At 39.1% G+C, this 14,840-nt stretch overlaps 1 protein-coding gene across 1 annotated transcript in view; it reads left to right on the top strand.

Annotated features, from left to right (window-relative positions):
• LGR5 (leucine rich repeat containing G protein-coupled receptor 5) overlaps positions 1-14,840 on the top strand; it is a 123,594-nt gene that overhangs the window by 82,588 nt on the left and 26,166 nt on the right. Inside the window, exon 4 of the mRNA XM_045555148.1 lies at positions 199-270. Within this exon, the coding sequence (XP_045411104.1) occupies positions 199-270 (72 nt within the window). The remainder of the gene's footprint in view (positions 1-198; positions 271-14,840) is intronic.

The raw sequence follows: 14,840 nt of genomic DNA, 5'->3' as shown, positions 1-14,840 counted from the left end.
TTACCATCTATCTCTAATCCATGTTTTGAGTTTTATACATAGCACTTATCACTTGTCTTGTGTTATGCATTCATTTATTTTTAATTATCTGCACTCCCCATAGGAATTTAAGCTCCCCAAAAGCCAAGACTGTCTAATGCTGCACAGTTTTTCTGACATCTTTCTTTAAAATTTTTCTTTATTTCTTTTAACATACAGTATGCTGCAGAATAATCAGCTAAGACAGGTACCCACAGAAGCTCTACAGAACTTGCGAAGCCTTCAATCCCTGTAAGTACAGTTGAAATTGCAAAATGTATTTAAAGATCAGTTTGGGAAAGAGCATTAAAATGTCCAGTTGACCATTTTAGTATGTTCCTCGGTCGGGGCTCATACCTGAGTAAATTGTTAGTGAGAGTCTATTAGAGCAACAATTCTCCATGTCCTCGTTAAGCAATATGTATGAAAGGGACCAGTGTTGGAGTTTGGGTTTTCAGGGCAGAGATTTAATACAACACCTGCAGTCAAAAGCTCTACTTCCAGGATTTTGCCCTACATTTCCCTGTACTATTTTTGTTCCTGAATTCAAATCAGAAATAATGCTTTCCTTTTAGCTAGAAAAATGAATGCCAGAATCTAGAAATCTGGGCATCTTCAATTTATTTTGCTTTTAGATTATCTGAGCTGCCTTGTAATCAAGTGTTTTGGAGTCAAATAAAGACTTAATTTTTAAGTCCTGTATGTACGTTAGGGTTGATCAAATCAGGAGGCTAAGATCTACTGATATATCCGGAAGCCCTACTGCCCCGGTTTACAAACCAAGAGCCTCTGCATCACTGCACACAGGTGTACAAACATAGTCATAAGCAAGCTCACAGATACATACATGTCATAGATTCACATACCACACACACATACACACACACGCACACCCCACAGGCAAACACATACACACGCGCAAACATGCCCAGCAGTGGTGCTGGGGTTCCACACTCTGAATCTACAACTGTACCATCGGGAGTCCCACACCACCACCCCACATACATACTGATTTAAAACCTCCGAATAAATAAATATTAATGATTCCTCACAAAAAGAACATTCTCACCAGTGAGTTGTTTTGGAGCTTGGATTGTAAGCAGTCGGTTGCAGTGATTACTTGGCAAGTCTATGCTGCTATTTTTTTGAGTAAATCCTCCTCTCATCAGAATGTATGTGTTTACAATACGTTGCATGATTCCCGATATACACATGTGTGATGTATTCTCTAATTTTACTTACACTAGAGGTCCTCATCTGTCAACCAAAATACTGGTTTCTGGTCTTGAATGATGAGAGAGAGAGAATTGCATAAAAAGGGCAAACAAATATTACAGACTGTAGTTGAAAGTCGTTGTAAAGAATCCATTGGTTAGCAATTACATATAGTGTGCTTAGTGCCTTTGACTGAGGTGACATAAGAGAAGGAGGACCGTGAGATCTGAAGATGATACTTTCGTCCTTTGATCTTTTTTTTTTAATGAAAGAAAAGCTGCGCTTGAGATCATTTTAAGCCTTTTACTCCAGTCAAACAAAGTGACTTCCTAGGTTTTCACCAGCCTATAGATAAACAAACCCACAAGGGCCCCTTTGTGGCATGGGATAGGTCTGTCGCATTTTCAGGAGCTCCTTAATGACATGACGGTATCACTCCTCCTTTGTTGCACAAGCCTTTACCTGGAGGAAAGAAGCAGCAGCCAGAGAAGCCAAACAGCCTCAACTCAGGTTGTCTGTGTAAGGGCACAGGGATCTCGTGGCTGAATTGAAATCGAGATAATGGCAGTGGCCAATAGGAACTTTAAAACAGCTGCAAGGCAGGCAGTAGATAGAAGGATAAGAGTTTGTAACCAAAAGCCACTATCAGGTGAAAGAAGATCACAAACAGAACACAAACAGAAGTGAACTCTTTGAGGAAGAGAAAACCATGAGTCTTTTGTTCACTCAAACCTGGGTGGGGCCCCTCTGATAAAGGTGTTCAGATTTAGTTTCTTACCGTCTAGATAGTTACTGTTCACCAAGTGTCTCTTGCATGTGGTTTCTAGTTCACAGAAAGAATTATGTTTTGAAACTTTATAAATACGTGTTCCCTGTGAAAAGGTCCAGGGTTAACTTTCTAGTTTGACACTACATCCAAACAGAAGCATCTAGATGGATACTCGGCCCCGGTTCACACTGGATTGTATCAGCTGGGTTATGCGATGTTTGCCAGGGGTCCCTTTGCCCAGAGTACAGACAGACCAGTGTGAGGTGTTGAATGTTGGCAATGTGTGCTGACATGCCACTTTTTCTCACTGATATTTTTTGTGCTGCTTTGATACAAGAATTAAAAGTTGTCAAAAAGCATAATAAATATAGTCTTAACCACCAACACTGCAGATACTGTATGGTACCAACTGAAGGAGCCTCCCTCCCTGAGTACACGTTAGGCCAGTCTGGAGTTTTGGGGCTCAGTGAGCCCCTTTAAAGATTTACTGATGTCCTGGATTTAAAGTATTTAATTACATTTATCCTGCTTCCATAAGCAGTTCCAAAAATAAAAGCAGTAGTTTTGAGTTTAATGGTCATTACAAACATGCATTCCTTAGCCATGCTTCAGTCATTTTCGAAGCCATTTGTGGGTCCACCATCAGCAAGAGTAATGCTGAAGGTGGGACTCATCTCATCCACGCGGCCGACACCTGGAAGTCTCCATTCAGTTGCCCGTCTCTTCTTGGACTAGAGTCGACCTTTACTCTTCACTTAGCATTTGTTTCTACATGGCTTTTTTTTTTTTTCCGCCCTCTTGAATTCACTCTATTTTTCTCCACTTCATTAATTTTTTTGCATTATACATTCACTCTCTAAGAAGCACTCTGCACTGGACAGGGTTTGTGTGCTCATTGCCCCTATGTATGCCTGGCCCTGTAACTTCTCCAGTGGGGCTTCTCGGCGTTGGCTGCAAATCAGAATCATCTGGAAAGTCCCAAAGCCTAGGTGCACCGCAGAACAATTAAAATCAGAATCTCTGAGGGTAGGATCCAAGCACCAGTGTTTTCTTGCTGGCTTAATTGTATATAAAGTGTTTCCTAAAGTGAAAATTAGGAAAAACTAGTGTCCTACAGCCTTCCTTCAGATGATCTGCAAACTATTCTCCTAAACTCGTTTCAAACTTGAAATAGTAACAAAGTCCATACTTTGCATTCTAGTATGAGCTAATTATGTACTTAGAATATAAAAGTCAGGCATCGCCTTGTATTTAATTGAAAACAGCTCACATCTGCCTATTAATTCTACTGATTACCTAGGGTGGATAAAGTGAAGAGGCCACTGCTCCATCTATCACCCTGCTTTCCAAATACGGTCCATGGACCAGCAGTGCCAGCACCACCTGACACATACAGAACCTTGGGCCTCAGCTTGGTCTTACTTAACAAGAATCTTCATTTACCAAAATCCTAGGTGATTTGTATACAAAATGCATTTGAGAAATTAAAATTTTAGTGTTCTATGACACTAACAAAGTTGTCTACAAACCAAAAATGGTTGAGAACTACTGAAATAAATCATTTGCATTCTCTGCTCCACCCATATAGACTTGGCTTCATTGAATAAAGTTTAAGAAACTTGATATATTGAAAATTGGTAACATTGCTATGAGGAAGAAACAAAACTGAACTCATGTTTCAAGGGATGTAATTTTCCATTTATTCCACATATACAAAAGACATTTTGTTTTGTTCATAAAGAAAATACATAGGTACATTTGTGTTCTTTTAACCCTCTTGATGCTAACAAATCGCTCTGCTGAAGAATAAGAGCCCAGGCCTACGAGCACAGGCCGGGCAACCCAGAACCTGCCCCTGTACCATATGTACATTTGGCTTCTGACATGGCAGTGACTGCCCAGACACCAGTTGGATTTTTTGTAATGTAATCAAGTATAACCTAATTTCCTTTCTGTTTTTTGGAAGGGAATAGGAAATGTAATCAGAATTCACAGTGAGTTATATTTCACCAAGAAACTTTTGGCATTGTAGACATTTGAGGACTAGGGTTAGATTACAGTGATTTGATAGAAACGCAGAACTTAACCCTCCCATACCCTCACACCTTTCTATTAATGATGAAGAAATCAACCTATAAAAAAATCATTGCTTCATTTGTGATGGTCATTCATGAATTTCAAGCAATTTTCTGTCACTGTGAAATTCAAGAGGACCAAAGAGAATTACCTATTCATGTTTGTCCAGTTAACCAGAATAATTTTTTTAATATATGTTGCTGTTCAAGTCTGCACGAATGAAGCTAACTGTGGAATATGCACAATCATAAAGATAATAGGTTGGAAAATAATGAAAGGAGAATTAAACATATCTTTATTCTTGTCTCTATTCTCCAACTGGCTAATATTCATCTTCAAAGTATAAGACTATATTTTACAACCCAAGAATAATGTATATTCCTACCCAGCACGTGATCTTATTGTGATATCATTTTTAGGGCTATAGAACCCACCCCTGGACCCTGTGATATGTCAATAACTTCACCTGGCCTCTTCAAGTTTTTTGCTAATCGTAGTCAAAAAATAAAATAAAATAAAAGACAGTAAGCAAGAGCAACAAATGAGGAGAAAGAAGTAGGGCTCACAACGCAGAGCAGAAAACACCTAGAACCAGTAGTGGTTTTCTCCTATTGATATCCAAGAGCCTACTGGGTTTCAGACCGGGAGGGATATAGAATGGGAAGGAAGCAACAGAAGACAAGGAAGTGTAAGCAGACGGAAAGAAAGGAAGGTGAGGTAATCAAGAGGAGAAGATTAAAGGATCAAAGAGGTTTAAAAAAGTAGTGGTTTTAGATTTGGTAACATTATTCCCTCCACTAAAATAGTCTCCAGAAAGAGAAGTCACAAGCCTACACAATAAAAAATACTGTGGTGGTAGTTTGTTTTGCCTTTTTAATGAAAGTGCCCACATATTAGGTAGATATTGGGATGGAGGTGGACTTAGAAATTGTAGAGGCCAAAGAGTTTGTCTATTTCACAGTGAAGAGTTCGTTTCATGGCCCCATATGAAAATCAGCAGCCAGCGAATACTTACAAGAAGGAAAAGTTTTGCCCTGCCGCCCGCCCAATTTAAACATTATTTTCAGAGGCAAAGCCCTTTCTACACAATGTTTATAAGAAGAGAGAACTAAAATTGGAGTGTGGTCCTCAGAATCACATATGGCGGGGGGAGTGCATACTTCATGCAGGACTCCATGCATGAAATGTTCGTACATCGGGCTGCCTGCCAGTGCCATGCGTGCTAAGTCCCATACGTGACAGTCATACCACGTAGATAAAGAGAACATGGGTGTTAAGGAATGAGAAGTAAAATAAAGTTTTTTAAAGCTTGTGATATAAAATGAGGGTTAACTTTAGAAAGTAGATTGAACTCTCTGGAGAAGCTAAAGGGATGACAGCCATGCAAGCGGGGCACAAGTTTGCTCCTTTTCAGGATAGATGGGGTCTGTGATGAACTGGGGAAAGACACATAAGGAAAGCCGTAGAGAATGAGGACACTGCAAAGACAAAATCAAAATGTGGAACTGGTTAAATGCCCATGATTATAAAAGCAACAGCTGCCAGTATTTAGGAAGCACTTTTACCTGCATCATCCCACTTCATCCTCATAGCAGCCAGGGGGTGTGGGTTCTGTGATTAGCCCTTCCTTAGTGATGAGGAAGCAAAAGGCTCAGAGAGGTCAACTGACCTTCCCAACGTCAGATGGCTTGCGATGGAGTCAGGCTAGAGGTGAGTCTGGGATAAGAACTCTAGTCGGTCAGATTCCAGAACCTGCCTGTTTCACCACCTCATTATCTTCCCTCCCTCAGAGAATCCCTTGCAGAGAATGGCCACTGATGAGAAGAAGGGAAGGCCTGACAGAAACTCATATTACCTGTAGGCATGTGATTATGAAGGTTTACAAAAACAAAGGACACTTGTAATGCTGCAGGGCAGAAATACATAAATTACAGAAGGGAAGGAAATAGTATTACTGTGTGGGCCAGCCTGCCTATTTGTAGTGTTTCTCTATGCATTGGTTGTCTGATCCTTCAGTATCTGTGAAGTAGAAATTGTCTCCACTTTCCTGATGAGGAAATTATAGGTGAGAAAGTTAAGGATACCTTGCCCCTGTTGCAAAGGTAAGAGATGACTAGACAAAGACAATCGAGAACATTCCAGACAGAAGGAACTACATGTGCAATACCTTGTAGTGGGGGCAGGGGGAACCTGGTCTGTCAAGGGACAAAGAGAAGGTCAGTGTGGCTGAAGCAAGAGGAGCCTAGTAAGGCATGTGGGGGCCAGACCACTTGAAAGCCATTTGGAACACGTCAGGAATTGCAGTCCTTATTGTAAAAGCAATGGGAATCCACTGGAGGGTTTTAAGCAGGAGGTGGGGGGGTGATCAGTTCTGTGTCATTGAAATAGTCTAGGAAAGAAAGAGGAACTTTGTCAGGGTAGGGGCTGTGGAGATGAAGAAAGGGAGATGGATTTGAGAAATATTTAAGTGATGAAATTACCAGTGTTTGGTAATGAATTGGCTGTGAAGAATGAAAGAGAAGAAGGTATCAAGAATTATTTCTGAGTTTCTGGTTTATACAAACATGTACTTAATAAAACCAATCACTGAGACAAGAAACACTGGTAGAAGACTACACATATTTGGGGAGTGTGTGGATGTGAGATAATGAGTTTGATCTCAAACACTTGTGTTTGAGGAGGCACAACTAAGTAGAGATGTCACTTAATTTGAAATCCAGATCTGGACTGAAAAAAAGTGAAATCTAGGTTAGGTCCCCCTACTATGTATTTCTCTTCACCTAATACTTTATTATAATGATTTATTTGTCTGACTATCCTTTAGAAAATGTGTTCCATAAGGGTTGGAACCAAGTCTGCCTGGTTTACTGCTAGATCTCCTGCACCAAGTATAGTACCTAGGACAAAGAAAGCACTCAGGAAATACTTATTGATCTGAACTGATGCCTCGAACTCTTCATGTGGTTCCAGACAGCTACTCAGGATCAGCCCATCTTCCCCAGTGTGACTGTAACCTGCATTCATTCATCTCGCAGGCTCCAAACTCTTCTCTCTGTACCCTAACTTTTCCACATTCCTTTTCTGGGCTGAGAGTTGGACCTAGTGGCTCTGGCAGAGATTTTGGAGTTGATCTATCTACCAAAATGAGTTTTCCCATTGTCTCAGCTTAGGATTCCCCCCTTCAAGAGTAGGGTTGAAGAAGAACTGTGATGTGAAGTCTTAGAAGGTTGATAAGCTTTGGATAGGCAGGGGAATTACTGTGGGAAAGAGCTAGAAAGGAGACTTGATTGGGACAGAGAAATAAGAGAAAAGTTTGGCCACATAAGGTGGATGGAGAGCTTTGAATATCAGAATGGAAAGTTTGGGAATGGTAATGTGGAAGGACTGTAGGTTCCTAACAGGGGAATGACATAGAGCTGCAATTTCAAGAAGATTAATCAGGCAGCAGCCTACAGGATAAATTGAAGAGATAAGAGATCAAAGGCAAAAGGACCAGCTCAGAGGCTGTTGCAGTAATGCAGGTGTGAAGAGATAAGAGAATTAACTAGACAGTGGAAATGGAGAGTCTGGGAGGTGAAGATAAATGGAGAGAACTTGGTGAATGATTGGCTGGAAAGCAATGGAAGGTTCAAAACTGACCCACAGATTTCAAACCCTGGTGGTGGTACCTGGAAAACTACTGGTGTCCCTGACAAAAAGAGGGTCTTTGTTTTCTATGGGGAAAAATAAAACTAAAGAGGTTACTGCTCATGTTACTTTGGCTATAGATCTTGTTACAAAATTCACAATGGTGGTGATCTCTGAGAAACTGAACAATTTAATATAATTGAACTTTAAAATATATTTCTCATTGGAGTCTTACACTCCTCAATAGTGCCAGAGAGTCAGAGGTTTGGTTCCTTTAGTCACTTTTCATCTGGCTTCTAATCAAGACAGCTGAATAGTCTCTAAATTATTACACTTCAATGAATCCATAGACTTTGTCTGTCTTCAAGCTGGAGAGATGGTAAAAATTTGTTTTTACCTTTTCAGAGGTAAATCTAAAGCCAGGATTTAAGCTTACCAGTAAATAAGATGGAGAATAGAAAAACAGAAGCAGAAATGTTCCGTAAAAGCAATCATGTTATTTGCATGAATTCATATGCTAAATATCTTCCTAGATATTAATGTGGAATCCCACATTGTGATCACTCCAGAACTATTTAAAAACAACCACAACAGCAAAAGTGACTCTGATGTTATGGTGAAGAATTTATATAAATCACTATGAATTCAATCTGTGATATCTTGACAGTATTATAATAACGATCTTGTGACAAATTCAGCTCCAACGATCTGCTGATTCCAGTGCAATAAAATTTCAAAGCAGTAAAATTTCCTCGTAACACAAAAACTGATGTACTTTATTAAATTATATTATATACAGACTTGGAATTACATGCTTTTTATTATATTGAAAAAGTAAAATATTAACTGAGAATGCTTTTATTTCTTAAAACCTATAAATGAACCAAATCTATGTGGTTTTTCAACTATTCATGACTTATTCAAAATGATCTCACAAAATGTCCAAGTGTATGTTCTGTATAAGAAGAGTGGTTACTTCTTTAAAACTTAAGAAGGAAAAATGTTCACCCAAATATAATATAGCAATGTCAGTTATGAAAATGCATTGCTTCATGATTCTGTTTACTGTAAGAATCCCCATAAGCTGTACTAAGCAGCTGCAACATTCTTCTCACTTTTAGCTTTGTTTTTTCCAGGTTATCCATGTTAATAATTGACACTGTTACAGTCATCTCAGATATGGAATTAGCCAAGATCAATGGCTTATCTTTTGACTAACGCTTTCTTCCTTGTAGTTAATGGCTCATCAAAGACATTCTCAAACAAACATACAGGTTTGTGTGATACATTGGCAAGGTGTTATATACAAGATAATATATAAAGGGCCATTTTCTGAAACAATCGCAAGAGTGATCTCATAAATTCTCTAATCCCTACAATAATGCCATTTATAAACTGAAAATTCCTTTGGGAGTATGGAGCAGATGGGCAAAATGTCTCTTTTCAAAGATAAATTTGCATAATTAACCCTTTATAAATAAAGACATTAGGAAGAAAACTTTTTTTTTAATATTTAAAATTTTTTTTAGAGGCAGGGTCTTACTCTATCACCCTGGCTGGAGTGCAGTGACGTGATTACAGCTCACTGCAAACCTCAAAATCCTGGGTTCAAGTGATGGTCCCACCTTAGCTTCCCAAGTAGCTGAGACTACAGGTGCACGCTACCACACTTCGCTAAATTTTTAAGAGATGGGGTCTCACTACGTTGCCCAGGCTGGTCTCGAACTCCTGGCCTCAAGCAATTCTCCTACCTTGGCCACCCAAAGCACTGGGATTTCTACTGTACCCAGCAGAAAGGAAACTTTAAACACAAAAAAAAATAAGCTCATTTGGGGAGGGGGAAGCAATTTCTGAACATAGCTTGATTTTTTGACTGTTACCTTCTAGATCTTTGCCACATAGAATACATTGGTATTACAGAACTGCATTCACAGGAAATGTGTAGTTCTGTTTTATATTTATTTTGCATAATACTGGGTAACATTCATCCCTGGTTTTGGTCTCCATCTGCCTAGTTTCCCAGGCCAGAAGGCTAAATCACCATGCCTCCCTCTCTGGTCACATCTGGGGAGTCACCTACATCTGTCAGGCCCACTTATTTAACATCCCTCACATTAGGCCCTTCGTCTCCATTTCCACACTTCCTTCAGGCACTCATCTTTCTCACCCTGACGACTGCAGCTGCCTTGGTCATTTACTTTCCCACTAGTCCCTGCTTCACACTGCTCTTAGAGTCACCTTTCTACAGCACATCTAATCATGGGGCATCTGGACAGGAGGCAGAATGAAACCCCCACTCCAGAGAAACATTTTTATGCAAACCTTGAAGATTGTTTGGAGAGGGTGGGACATTCCTCCTAGGCAGATAGTCCAGACACCTTCTGGGAGTGAAGTTATCCAGACTTTAAACACTTACCTTAGATAACTCAAAGTTATTCAAGCCTGTCGGGGTGAACTGGATGGTCTTGACCTGGTCCTTTTGGTGACCTGGTCCCAGTGGTGAGGCAACCCAAGGTCCATGAGAGACAGTCCCTTTGGCCAAGCAGTTTGAGCAGAAGAATGAATCTCTTCAGCAATTATGGTTTCCTCCAACCTCAAGTCCTCACTTCAGAGAAGAAGTTAATTCAACATAAGCCCAAAAGTCATGACAAAACCATTTCTTCTCAGTCATAGCCCTCTGAGTAACATTATAGTCTCATACTTAATAAAAATTCTGTTCTTGCACCAGATATGGTCATATTTTTCCTCAGCCATTTATTTTTTCATGTTGACACTAGTCAAAACCTCAGCCATTTTACCCTTTTGGACCTCAGCTATCTTTTTGCTGATCTAACATAGGAGATGTACATCTTTTCTCTGTGAGGGGAACCTTGCTATAACAGTCAGAACATGCAGCATAGTACTAAGCATACAGACTAAAGGATGTATGTGGTTAAGTAGAGAACTGGCAGTTCTGCCAATTTGACCAAAAATGGAGATCTCCTATAGAGAAGTGTGAAATTACAAAGGGTTAGGAAACTTCGGGAAGAACAAAAGAAACTTTCAGAGGGAAAAAAACGATACCACTCCCCAAATGTGAAGATTTTCCTCAAACAACAAAGCCAATCATTTGTAAAATGCTTTACTATTTACAAAAATGGTGCACATTCATTTTCTCATTTAATTCCCACAGCAATTTTGTGACATATTGTGATTCTGCAATTGACCCTCAGAGAGATAAATCAATATGTCCCTAAATCTCAGAATTAATAAGTGACAGTCTTGACTTAAATTTGTTTCTTAAGTCTTCCCAGTTTACCATATACACATTATGTAGATGGTTCCAGATGACATAGGAAGTAGGGTAAATTTTTGTTTTATCTATGATTTCACTATAAATTATAAGTAACAGACCACCACAAAAGGAGCATAAAGTGGGTGCCATTTCCCATATAGTGATCACTTTTCTGATGGCATTTCAAGATCATAATTAAGAGATTTTCTTTGTTTGAATGAAGGTAAGTCCACTCCTATTGTTAAAGTATTTTATTTTGCTGTGGATAACTGCATTCAAGTTTTGGGACTACCTCTGCCACAGTTTTGATAGATGCTTAAATGCCAAGTTCATCACTGGAAACTTTCACATCACCACTCCTCCTTTGCCTTCAGAATAAAGATATATTCAGTAATATATTAGGAACAAAACTATTTGCCCTGTTGCATAAAGTGTGTGTGTGTGTGTATGTGTGTGTGTGTGTGTGTGTAAAGATATATACATACACACACATAGCAATAACACTAATGGCTGAAAAATAAGGATGACTTCTATTAAGTCTAATTGCAGATACCGCTTAATTATTTCTATTGTGAGGGTTGAAAGAAATAGCCTACCTTTCTCAGAATTGAAATTCACTGACAATCTAGTACTCATTTTAGCCAACTTTTGCTTAAGTGAAATATGAGTTTACCTCTTTTTTTTCCTGAATGGTTTCAATTGCCAAAAGACAAAAAAAAAGTTAACCAGCTTCAGATAGTAATATTCAAAATCATTGAGGTGCTCTTTATATTTACAAAGACCTATTGCTTTATTTTCTTGAATCATAAAGCAGCCCTATAAGATAGGAATTATCCCCATTTTACAGATGTGATAGCTGAGGCCTATCGACTTGGCCATGGCCAAACAGCTTCTATAGTTGGCTTCAATCTGGTACTTCCCATTCCAAATCTCTGCATTAATTCACAGATTCTGACGTGCCTACACACACATACACCCTTGTGACTTACACAAAATAGAAATAACAAAGAAACATGGAGCTATATAATGTAGTGGGTTTTTTACTCCTGATAATGTCTATTATTGAACCATATTTTCTATATATGTGTTTTCTTGTACTGTAGAGTGATGTTTATTTTATACCCCACTGCTTAAATATTGCATTTTCCAAGCATATGAATAGGGAATGTTCAGCTGCCTGAAAAGACCAGATTGACATAATATGAACTCTTTGTTTACTCATTGAATAAGCACAACTTGTACCCTGTCAGCTTCTTTGTCCACAGTCTTAACCTTGTTCTGTAAGAACCACCTGTACGAATAACTGGATAATTAATTCCATCCCCTGGTTTAGCCTTGGGATCTTCTGTTAAGATTTAATCAGATATAGAAGCAGAGAGTAGAATGGTGGTTTCCAGGGGATGGGGGTGGAGGTGGGTGTTGAGTGAGGAGATGTTGGTGAAAGGATACAAAGTTTCAGTTAGACAGGATGAATAAATTCTAAAGATCTATTGTACAGCATGGTGACTGCAGTTAATAATAATGTATTATATACTTGAAAATTGCTAAGAGATTAGATCTTAAATGTTCTCACTACAAAAAATTAGAAATATGTGAGGTGATGGATATGTTAATTAGCTTTATTTAATCATTTTGCAATGTATACATCTATCAAAACATCACATTGTATGCCATGAATATATGTGATTTTTATTTGTCAATTATATCTTTATAAAGCTGGAGGAGGAAACTAAATCAGATAACACCTTTGAGTGTGAACAACATGCCACTCCCATTTTGGGGCACTGAAGCCAGGTGGATATGGACTCTAAAACGCTGCATTTAGGAGTATCATTTATTGAGAGCTTCTTAGATGAAGAAATTTTTTAGTAAAGAGACTTTTTAATGCTGTACTCAGGACATCTGTTAGCCTGTGCTGTTGAGTATTAGGTCTGGAAATATTAGCATTTAGAGTGTTAGGACTCTGAAGAATTGCTCTAACTCATTTCATTTCAGATAGCAAATTGGTATAAGATAACAGTGTGGAGGCCAGACTACATCCTTTTTTCTGGGGGGAAAAAGTGATTCATAAAAGAGATCTGTCCTGAGAAATGGCCTTAGTAACATTGGGAACCGATACCAGGGTCACTTCAAGACACAGCAGAAACTTTGGTAGCAACTTAAAATACCAAAGAAGACGAGCCTATGCCTTGATGCTGAGAGAGCCTTCTCCATAAATCTACCCTAACATTTGCACTGAATCTTAAGGTTTGTCATTTTCAAAACTTTTAGAAGCCTCTTATAGTTTCAATGCATAAGCAACTGGCAATAATTAGACAATACATTAACTAAAACGTGGAAGCTCGTATTATAAATTCTCCATTCTTGGCCGGGCGCGATGGCTCACGCCTGTAATCCTAGCACTCTGGGAGGCCGAGGCGGGTGGATTGCTCAAGGTCAGGAGTTCGAGACCAGCCTAAGCAAGAGCGAGACCCCATCTCTACTAAAAATAGAAAGAAATTATCTGGCCAACTAAAATATATATAGCAAAAATTAGCTGGGCATGGTGGCGCATGCCTGTAGTCCCAGCTACTCGGGAGGCTGAGGCAGGAGGATCGCTTAAGCCCAGGAGTTTGAGGTTGCTGTGAGCTAGGCTGATGCCACGGCACTCACTCTAGCCCGGGCAAAAAAGCAAGACGCTGTCTCAAAAAAAAATAAATAAATAAATAAATAAATAAATAAATAAATTCTCCATTCTTTAATAAGCACAATAGTTACGAAGCGTCTACAAATATCTGCTTTACTTCTAGTTAAACAAAAACAATCACCTCCTTGTCCTCTGATGAAATTTACCTTAATTGAACATAGGCCCAGCATGTTGTTGCTGCAGAAAGAGAGAAGAGGTGGTGTTGAGTTTTCCTAAATATTTCCAGCTCTGTTTGTTGACGGAAGCTTGACATGTTTGGAAGCGGTGTTTCTGTTGCCCTACAGTGAGAGTTGTTCTACTGGAAATTTAATTGTGAATGGGCTACAACACCCAACTCTTAAAATTGGTTCCAAGTAACTTTATCTCACTTATTATCAGAACTTGGCCCAGGGCCCTACAGGCGTCATTGTTCCCATTCAGTCAGTAGCAGTAGGAACCAGAGGATGACCAGACTGACACAAAGTGACCAAAAGTGAGGAAGCTGCTTTCCGTGGAGATTAGCTCCCTACCAACAGAGAATTCTATTTCTAAATTGTTTAAATTTGGTTTTCAGGGGATTATTTTGTGATCCTGGTGTGCTTCCTGCATCTGTTTAATGTTAAATGCTTCCGAAAACATTTTTCAAAATCCACTCGTGATTTTCTAATCCTTCCTAATACTTGGACTACTTAAAATGCAACTCTTCTTTTTGTTAATCCTAGCTTTGAACGTGCAAATATGAGAGTCTTAAAGACAAATTGGGAAAAAATGGTGAGGGCTGTTGGAAACATAGCTTGAGTGACAGTGGTTCTATTGTTTGTGCAACCTACAGAAAATTGCAAACTATGTGAGTTTTGTCACTTCCATAAGAAAAGTTAATTACAGCCACTGTTTATGTTGGATTGAGGTAAAATAAATGTATTGCACTCCCTCTGCTGGCTCTGAAGCTGCAACAGCTCATTAACCAGACCTATTTTTAGATGTAGTTCCCCATTTAAAAAAAGAAAAAGAGAAAAAATGGAATGTGGAAAAAGGAAGCAAAACCTGGAAAGCTGTTAATTTTTTTTTTCTTCTGGGACAGGGTCTCGCTGTTTCACCCAGACTGAAGTGCAGTGGCACGATAACAACTCATTGCAGCCTCCGACTCCTGGGCTCAAATGATCCTTCCACCTTGGCCTCCTAAAGTGCTAGAATTA

The sequence above is a fragment of the Lemur catta genome, chromosome 6, assembly GCF_020740605.2.
Source record: "Lemur catta isolate mLemCat1 chromosome 6, mLemCat1.pri, whole genome shotgun sequence".
Classification (NCBI taxonomy): Eukaryota; Metazoa; Chordata; class Mammalia; order Primates; family Lemuridae; genus Lemur; species Lemur catta.
This window is presented reverse-complemented; position numbering and strand designations above follow the sequence as displayed.